The sequence below is a fragment of the Lolium rigidum genome, chromosome 6, assembly GCF_022539505.1.
Source record: "Lolium rigidum isolate FL_2022 chromosome 6, APGP_CSIRO_Lrig_0.1, whole genome shotgun sequence".
Lineage (NCBI taxonomy): Eukaryota > Viridiplantae > Streptophyta > Magnoliopsida > Poales > Poaceae > Lolium > Lolium rigidum.
Genome location: NC_061513.1, coordinates 220,066,781 through 220,076,895, shown reverse-complemented (window position 1 = coordinate 220,076,895; position 10,115 = coordinate 220,066,781). Strand labels below are relative to the sequence as shown.

Here is a 10,115-nt window from a genome sequence, read left to right as displayed (position 1 = left end):
CCGCCGCCACCCACAGGCAGCGGCTCGCCCGCCCGCGGCGCCAGCCTGGCCCCTTCCGTTCCGACCACCCCCTCACCGCCAGCTCCTCCGGCCGGCGCCTCGGCAGTGACCCCGCTAGCTTCGCCGCCGGGCCTGGCCCGCGACCGAGTACCGCCGGCGGATCACGCCCCTCGGCCTTCGTCTTCGGCGCGGACGCCACGACGACCTCTAACCGCGCCGCGCAGGAGGATCCGTCATCGGCCGGTTCATGGGGCTCTCCTCGTGGCACCGATTTCGTTTTTGGAAGCGCCGCGCCGGGGCCACCGGAGATGAAGAGGAGCTCCTCGCTTGGATCCAGTGGTGCCTCATTGTGCGGCCTCTCTGCAGCACCAGTTGAAGAGCTCATCCTAGATGATTCTCCCCCAAAGCAAAGCGATAGTTTTGGTGCCAGGGAAAGCTCGCACGAGGTTTCTTGTCCGAGCATTCTTCATGGTGACCATGATATGCTGTCATGTGAGAGTACGGAGTCGACAAGCTCACCATTAGCTGGTCGAGCGGCCAATTCAGCAAAATGTACTGGCAGGAACGATTCCATGGGACTCCCCAAGGACCGCGGCACCTCATCTGCTGGAGATTCTCTGGATGGAGGTTACTCCACAAAGAAAGGAAGTAAACTCTCTGCAGATGGTGGCGGTAATGCCGAGCAGGGTTTGTTTGTTTTCGGTGAGTGCGCTAGTGCTCCGCATAGCTGGTTCGCTGCAAGCACAGCGCAAAGCGATGCCAACAAGTTGGATTCATCTGATGAAGGGGATGCGCCATGCAGTTCTGAACGGCAAGACCTTTCAGCTCCTGAGGATGGCAGATGCGGCAACTTGGAGCCTTCACCTGGTTCAAGTAATAGGGATGCTCCACATTTCAGACCTCATGAAGTTCATGAAACAGGAAAAGCCTCTAATACCGCACCTTCTAGCATTGCATCTCAAGATGACATTCCCAAGGTTTCTTTGACGAAATTGACTGAGGTTATGCAAACACAAAGCACCGTAGTTGCAGCGCCAGGGCTTGGTGAATGGGGATCTTTCGATGAGAAATCGTTTACTCTGAATGACCACAATGTATCATCTAAAGACAAGGGAGTGGTTAAGGCTATGAGCATGAATAGAAGGGCAGTTAAACCAAAGAAATTCTCCTCGGCCCGCCAGGTTTCTTCCTTGCGGACAGTTCATGCAGCTGACAGTTTTTCTGGAAAAGTGATTCCAGAATCAAACTTCAATTTGCAGCAATCTGGAAAGGTTGGCTTCAGGTTAGAGGACTCTGGTATCCGTGTAGGTAACAGTCGCCTTGAGGAAGCTAATGGTACGCAAACAACAGAAAGTAGCCATGACGGAACAAGGCTTACTTATGCCGCGAACTTGGAAAGTTCTGGTCATTCTCAAAGACAGCAGACCAAGAAAAGTTCTGAAGGAATGCCTGTTAATAATACTAAATTTGTTCAAAGCCTTCCTACATCTGCCATTAGTCTTGCACACACAGAAGTATCAGCAAGCCAGCCCAACACAGTTTTTGCGTCTCAATGGACTGAATACAGCAAAGCAGAACCTACAACAGTAACATGTACAAAAACGGAAAAGTTTGGATATCAGGAAGATTGTGAAACTTGGCGTATAAGGTGCCTAGAACACCTTTCATCTTTTATTACATGCTTATTTATCACACAAATAGTAGTAACTTATATACTACTTACTTTGTTTAATAACTTACACCTGCACTGCTGCAAATAACATGGCAGTTACGTCAACTATTTCGTCTTCTTCAGAAATAGCACAAGCCAATAAAATATGATCACTTATATGTGGACGCCAGTTTAACATTTGCACTGTTGTAAAACAGCCTTTTGTGATCTTGTTGCAAAATATTTGTTCTGGTTATGTTGCTGAAGTTATAGTAAAAACTGGGCCCGGTCAGTTGTCAGGGGCACCCAATCTGCGATTAAACTGTAAGCAAACTTATGATGGATTGCAACAGAGCTTAGACTTCCATAACAGAAGAACAACATCTCCAATCAACATGATGTATTTCAGTCAACCAAGATTTGGACATTTGTTTCTCAATTTCTTTTATGTGAACTGGAGGGAGTACAGACTTTATACTTTTTTAACACCCATCCCTCAGGCTATGTAGTCAAGTTTATGTTTTGAAGATATAGTCATACAGATTGCTGTATTGAGGAATCTGGAATTTGCTGCTCGAGAATGTAATTTCCACGAGTGGTAGTTTAGGAATACATAAACAATTAGAACTGAAATATGTTGAAATTTTAGTTTGATTTGATTAGAAGGATTAGAGTTCTCTTTTTGTTGCTTTTACTATATACATTTTGTTGGGCAATATTTGGTGCCTGTTAAGCTGAATTGTTTAATGTGCACTAGGGGGAACCAAGCTTATGCTGCAGGACGGTTAACAAAGGCGGAGGAATACTATACTCATGGGATTAATTCTGTTTCCCCAAATGAAGCCTCGCGGAAAGCATTAATGTTGTGCTACAGCAACCGTGCAGCTACCCGGATATCTCTCGGTAGGATGAGAGATGCACTCTCTGATTGCCGGAAAGCTACTGAAATTGATTCTAGCTTTCTCAAGGCGCAAGTCAGAGCTGCAAAGTAAGATCAATAGCTACAGCCATTCTATTGACAAATCATCAATTTGCAGGCTTTCACACTTGTATAGTCTTGTTTTGGAAACAATTGGAAGGTCCATCATAGTTTGTAAGCCTTTCATTCAGTGGAGGAGACGAAATTAGATATTGTTCTGATCTAAAAAAAAACTAGACATTGTTTTTAAGGAAATATCTTTCTAATATCATGAATTTATTTAAGAAATGAGATCTCAGAGGAAAGAAACATTCATGTTCTGCAGCCTTGACATTCCAAACTCTAGTCGTTGCTGTTTGCATAATTTTAATTGACATTGGTTTGCAATTTTTTAATAGCCTTGTTAATTATAACTCCATAATCAAACGAGGCTATTCAATTCTAGGATATAATAGTGTATGTAGTTGGGTTTGTATTTATAACCTCTGGGCTTCCCTTACAATTTTCCTTCAAAATAAAAGGTGGTCATAAGTGTTTTTCCCTTGTTATTTAACTTACATAATATTTCTCAATATCTGAACTAATCAATCTGCTCGGCTAATTCTGTATAGCTGCCTACTTGCTCTTGGGGATGTTGAAGAAGCACAAAAGGGTTTTGAAATCTGTTTGAAGTCTAATCATGTGGAAAGCTTGAATCATAAAATCATAGAAGAGGCTTCTGATGGTCTACAAAAAGCTCAGGTAGCCTGATCTCTGGTTTGACTCTATCATTGTATCATGTTATCATATCTAGCCAGAGTTTGTAACTTGCCAAATTGAACGATAGCACGTATATGCTAGTTTTAGTGAGTTTTGACATTTCAGTAGAGAATTGTGAAACCAGAACCTTACATGATTTTGCAAGCTATTGAGGAACCATATTACAAAATAACTATTTCTGGTATGCTTATGTTAAGTAAATTGTTGATTATCAGATTAATAGATCAGATACTAGAGCTGTAAGGTACTCAAAACTATGGACTGTTGAGGAAACCATACAAAGACATGAAGAAAAGATTCACAGCATAGTTGTAACAATTTTCAGAAGGATATGCTTAAAGGCTCCTTGTTTGTATTGAGGTCTCTGAACTCTAAGGAACACTTCCCTAATGGGGACTTATCAGTGAACAACTATCCTGTCTTTGTCTATGTGATTTTCATGCCGTGCTACATCAATCATTTCACCTTTCATGCAAATACCCATAATCTCTTGGTTTTAATGCTATGGCTTATCCTAGAGACTCACAATTTGATCCATGTGTCGACCTCCAAGTCTGCAACATATTTTAGTACTATACAGCTCTCAAAACTTGCTGCGACTCAGCCTAAAATGCTGGATAAACTGGAATATATCAACATAGTTTATTCTGTTTAGAGACCCATTGGTAAACAAAATGGACTCGTCAATAGTTTCTGATGATTTTGTATGAAGTTATTCCCATTTAGCCCATTATGTATATGAACAAGATAAATGGTGGATTTTTCTACCTGGCTTTTGCCCCTGCTATCCAATGATATTTTCAGTACATGACTTACCATCTCTAATGCCTCGCCTACCCGATCTCCTGCTAAAACAATCTTATTATCATTAAATTTGTTTTGTGTAACGGCTGATTATATGCTATTTTATTTATTTTAATAAGCAATTAAGTATTTCTGTTACATTTCAATTGTCCCTTCCATAGTGGAATGCCTTCATAGAATTTCAGATTATAAAGTCATATGACTCTGCACCCCTCATAAAATTTACCAAGAAATATTTGATCAAAATGTTGTGTTACATAGAACTTGAATAATGACCTGAACTAGATGAGGCAAAAGCCACCCTGAAGCAATTTATTTTTTGAATGGGACTTGATTATCTAATCAGTATTTTATTGTCATTTGCTAACAGAAAGTATCTAGTTTTATTCTTCAATCCAAGGAATATCTTGTTAAAAAGGAATTTGACAAGATACCAAGCGCCTTACAAATGATCACGGATGCTTTGTCCATATGCATTCATTCAGACAGCTTGATGAAAATGAAAGCAGAAGCCATGTTACTGGTCTGTACCATATTGCGAAGTTTTGGTTGTTATTATCACTAGTAGGAGTATTGGTTAACTGTTTGTTTCATGGGACTTCACAGTTGCGGCGATATGAAGAAGTAATTCGGTTTTGTGGAGAAACTCTGCATCTGGCAGAGAGAAATAGTGTGTCTATGTGTCTTGATGAGCATCCAGAAAACATTAACTTGGACATTTGCTGTTCCTCTGTGAAATTGTGGCGCTATTATCTCATCACCAAGTCATATTTCTTCACGGGAAAGCTTGAAGAGGCTCATCAATTCTTAAAAAAGCATGATCAGGCAACACTTGTGGAATACAAGTAATATAAGATTTCTATGTTAGCGTTGCATAGATTTATGTTCCATACATCATTTCTTATATGGTTAGCTAAGTTTGTGAAAATATTGACTAGGTGCGGGGAGCATTCTGAGCAATCAGTTTCGTCACTTTCTATGACAATCTCTGAACTACTGCGCCTAAAAGTATGTCCTTTGTGCCTCTATTTTTCCACTTCCATCTATGATTTTATGGCACTTTAAAGGCTATCAATTGCATCATTAGCCTCACTCATCTAAAAATATGATGCCTAATACAGCAATATTCCAACTACCCAACATTTTGTTTATGTGTTGCTCTAATCATATAATGTCTAACTATATCCAGCTTTTGCGTACCATGTACTGTATTTCGGTCGGATCCACGTTGAAGCTGTGGGGTCAGCTGACTCCACAGTTTTTTAGCAAATCCTTCATATTCATGTGTGATTTCATACTAAAAAAACTAAAAACTAGGTAAAACTTGTGATAATCTTGGTCTGACTCCACAGGTTAGTGTATTGCTCTGCCGATAGTCATGTGTACACATCTCCCAGTTATTCAACAAATTTTGCAAGTATTTACATTAGAGGCATGATATTCTTATTTGCTTTATTTTAGGTTGCTGGGAACGAAGCTTTTCAAGCTGGTAAATATTCAGAGGCTGTGGAACATTATAGTGCTGCTTTGTTAAGCAGTACCGAGTCACTACATTTTTCAGCAATCTGCTTTGGCAACCGTGCAGCTGCATACCAAGCAATGGGCCATATTTTAGATGCCATAGCAGATTGTTCGCTAGCTATAGCGCTGGACACTAGTTATTGTAAGGTTGGTGAAAGATCCTCATCTTCTATCAAATTAAACGACCATGCTCTAAATTTTTGTGTAGACTCAGGCCAAAAGTATCTGTATGATATGTTGCTATGATATTCTTGTTTATTTCATCATGTATTTTGGCAAGACATGCATATCTTCTTGTTAACCTATCTGTGAAAATCTCCATACACCTTAAATGTTCTGATGTGTGATGAATTGATTCCCTCTGAATTTTCATTATGTGTTTCATCTATGTTGCCCAAAAATAGGTAGAAAATGATATTTACTTTTGGATTTGGCTCTGTTACTCGTGGGCTACTGCCACCTGTTGCATAGACGTTCTCCAATATGTAGTTAACTGGAGTATTTGTTTCCACTGCATAGTTTTATATGCCCTTCTTTTCATTTCCCATGCAAAACTTAAGTGAAGTTTAAATTGTTCTTGGGTTGCTTGGAGATCTTTCCGAGTTGCCATTTGTAACATTGTCTGTCATATGCAAATTTACTTCTTTCCCCACCCTTAATATTTTTTATTGTGTGGTAAGGAGCACATCTTCAATCAGATTAACGTCTCATCATCATTAAATGGTGTGAGCGACTAAGTTATTATTCAATATGGTTACCTAAGTTATTACTGGATTCTTTTGGCAGAACCTTTAAACCTTTGTGATGTTGAAAGTTTGACTGGATAAGTCTTGAATAGAGCTGTTTGGCCAGTTCTTTTTGGTCATTAAGTTGTAGACCAGTGAGAAAATGTTATCCAAAGCTTTATCTCTAAATAAAAGAGGGCAAACTAGCATGAAAATAAGAAAAACCAAGAAAAAAGCTCCTACTTATGCATTGTTCTCACTTTTTTGTAGGTCATTTCTAGAAGAGCTAGTTTGTATGAACTTATAAGAGATTACAGTCAGGCCGAAAATGATCTTCGCAGACTAATTTCTCTTCTTGAGGAACAACTACAAGAAAATATGTCCACACCATCAGAAAAGTTAGATAATGTTCGTAACAATCTACATCGAGCCAATATTAGACTTTCTGCTTTGGAGCGTGATGCCAGAAAAAGGAACACATTGAATATATATTTGATATTGTAAGTATCTGTCTTTCTTATTTTTAATTTCGTTTAAGGTAGAACATACAAAATCATGTTCTCTAAAACAAACTGTCTTTGTGTTTAACTTTATCTCTGCCACACACTTCCACATGTGCAATTGGCTTTTAACCTACCATTAATTACATAGATGTAAATTAACATTAGTTACCATTTTACCTATAAGCTCTGTGGCAGAGCTAGATGAAACTGCTACAATATTATTGTGTCGTTCATGAGTCAGTGTTTTTTCATGTGTACCAGATAAATGGAAAATGAAAATTAATAGAATTCTTTTTTTCTTCAAATCCAAAAAAAAATCTCTTTTTTTATAGATAGGTCGTCGATTCGGCATTGGATAAAAAAGGGCAGGGGCCCCTTTTCTAGTAAATAGTTCAAACAGTTACTAAAATATTTGTTTGATAGTGGTGAGCAGTCCCAGTTTAATTTTCATATTACCGCAAAAAGTTGGGGAGTTGACATTTTAAAACTACATTACGTACACTTATTTGCTCCCATTGAAAAGGAACTTCTTTTGGAATGCAATGTGAATTGGGCATGTTGGAACACACAGTTCCTTAAATTTATGCTGGGAAAGTGGGAAGAACTTGGTGTTAGTGAATGTCTGGAAACCATAACATCTGGAATGTCTGACTGAGAGATCTGCTTTTCCATGCAGAGGAATTGAACCAGCTTGCTCTGCTGTGGGTATAAAAAAAGCATACCGCAAAGCAGCATTAAGGCATCATCCAGATAAAGTACTATATTCTATCTCCATCTATTTCTTAAATTCTTCTGTTCGCTGACATTTATCATGGCACAGGCCGGTAATTTTCTTGTGAGAAGTGAAAATATCGATGATACAGCATGGGCAGAAATTGCTAACATGATCCGCAGAGATGCTGATTATTTATTCAAAATAATTGGGAAAGCATATGCCATACTTTCGGACCCTACAGTGGTACGTATTACCAAGTTTTCTGTCATATTCTGGGTGTTATTGCTCTGGTTGTCGTTTCTAAGTTTTCCTGTTGAGCAACAGCTATACTGGCTTTTGATTTGTTTAGATAATGATTTTATTAGCATAGTTTGAGGAACATGTCAGATTAGGACACTTTTGTTTTAGTTCGATCTTGGTGTGATGTAGTCTTACGTTTTCTTTGTTTTTTCTTAATGAATTTAAACTGTTTTTTTCAAGAAGCAGGTTTAATCTAAAAATAATTATTTTTAACTTAATTGTTAATTGACAATCATGATAATATTGTGAGATTTGAATATAGAACTATTCAATATTATGCATGTCATATCTGCTTGAGAGTTTGATAAGCTATATGGCAAGTCGGTAACAGTCAGTATGAACATCTGGTACAGCACAGCCTACTAACCAGTAACAGTAATATTTCAAGTTGGAGCCATGTCAATACCCTGTTTCACAGTGCTAATGCTTTTGTGTTGCTTCTGTTGATAATTTTCAAGAAAGTTCCATTTGGCTGCAATTTCAGAGAAATTAATACTGAAGTATCAATCAATTAACTTCAGAAATATGAACTTTGAAGCTAAAAATTTGAAATTATTTGTGGACTCAAGAGTTGTGTATTGTTTTCTTGGGTGGGAAGCTGGACCTGAAAGTGAAATTAGAAAAAGACAGCGTAAACTTTAAGACAAGGTTATGGAGTAAGGTTTTTTTTGGAGAAGAGGAATAGTAAGTCGAAGCTGCACGAAGTTGTAGGACCATCCTGAATCTTTCATCCACAAAATTTTGCTAAGATGTTAGTATGATTTTTAATGGGACCTGAATACTGTAGTTCTTAGAGGCATTAACATATTTAACTTTTGGTTTATAATGATGGTTTAGCTTGAGTTTTAAATTGTTTCAGTACTCTTTTAATCTAAAATACTTTCCTTGATTTCTTTAATTCGTCATCTATGAATTCTTGTTTCTGTTTGTTCAATTTCGAAGCAACAATGATAAATGCTGTTTTGTAACTGTGGTGCCTGATACATATCATACAGAAGAGCAAATGATAGGGCCTGCCACATGGATAAATAGTACACGCACTGCAGTGGACATGACGCAACACTTGAAGGAATCAAATTGATGATACGATTTGTTGTAAAAAAAAGAGAAGTGCTGATAGGATTTGTTGTAAAAAAAAGATGTGATGATAGGATTTTTTGATAATCATGAAGTGGTGAAATGAAGAAACATAATGGGGAGGATCTACAAGATGCTGGATGCTCTAAAACGGGAGGCTGGTGAACTTGTTGACGCTGAATCACCAACCTGAGTTTTGGCATGTCCCGTGCTCCCATTGCGGCGCTTAGACTGCATGAGTACCATCAACCCAGGAAGTTGTGGATCTGGGTCTTCATGGCTAACAACTGATGTGAAAGTTTTGCTGTTTGCCAAGTTTTCAGTTTGGTGTGCAGAGTGTATACTATACCGGGGTACCTTTACCCAATGGTCTTTTTCTGTAAAGACGATGTGCATATGTATCTGAAGTTGTGCATAGTTTGTTGAAGCATCTGGAAATGGAAATGGAAATGGAACCAGTAACAGAGAAACAATGTAAATACACATGAGGTGTGTGGGGGCTGAAGCACGATTTGTTTGGTTTTATATAGTACAAATTTTGCAAGAGAGGGTGGGATTATTTTTTCTCTTTCGGGTTCTGTATGTAAAACTGACCAATGAGTGATTCTTTTGTTGAAACAAACAAATAAGTTGGCATGCATGGATACTGTAAATTTTACGGTTGTTGGCCTATTATGCTGCTGCTTTGGTCTGTTCCAAGTTGTAAAGAATGTATTATAACTTGTACCGTGTTCCCTTTTTACACTGGTGTATTCTGGTTTGCAAAAATGGGTAGTAAAGCTTCCAAAAACATGTATAAATCTGCCAAATGAGAATTATACTTGTTGTTCATGAACAATGTGTGGAGCGATTGTAGCAGGAAAGCAAAATTTTGAGGCTGAAAAAAAAAAAGCAGAACAACTCCTTTATGTCGATACATTAAGATAGAATGAGGTTTGTTAGAGTAGTACAGAGGTGAAAGAGCGGCAGCTCGATCTGATGCCACCACGGACGGGGCACCACTTATTCAAAATCAACAGAAAAACATCCTACACGGTCTGTTGACTCCATTCCACCTAGACCCGCCATCTTCGAGTCACGGTAATGCGCCTTGATTATTATCTCCACGACCTCCCCTGCTGTCGAGGTTTTATCCCTGAAT

General features: G+C 38.7%; 1 protein-coding gene across 2 annotated transcripts; it reads left to right on the top strand.

Moving 5' to 3' along the window:
• The first annotated feature begins 207 nt into the window (after positions 1 to 207).
• Positions 208 to 9,696, top strand: LOC124661504 (TPR repeat-containing thioredoxin TTL4-like). 2 transcript variants are annotated; one of them, XM_047199372.1, is made up of 11 exons: positions 208 to 1,648; positions 2,409 to 2,639; positions 3,182 to 3,311; positions 4,504 to 4,656; positions 4,740 to 4,978; positions 5,072 to 5,141; positions 5,595 to 5,801; positions 6,650 to 6,879; positions 7,559 to 7,637; positions 7,703 to 7,840; positions 8,893 to 9,696. In XM_047199372.1, the coding sequence occupies exons 1-11, from the start codon at positions 309 to 311 to the stop codon at positions 8,902 to 8,904; spliced, it is 2,829 nt and encodes a 942-aa protein (XP_047055328.1). In that variant the 5' UTR covers positions 208 to 308; the 3' UTR covers positions 8,905 to 9,696. The 2 variants fall into 2 exon arrangements, with proteins under 2 accessions (XP_047055328.1, XP_047055329.1); XM_047199373.1 differs by lacking the exons at positions 7,559 to 7,637; positions 7,703 to 7,840; positions 8,893 to 9,696 and adding an exon at positions 7,406 to 7,520 and having other exon boundaries at positions 209 to 1,648.
• The last annotated feature ends 419 nt before the right edge of the window (positions 9,697 to 10,115 follow it).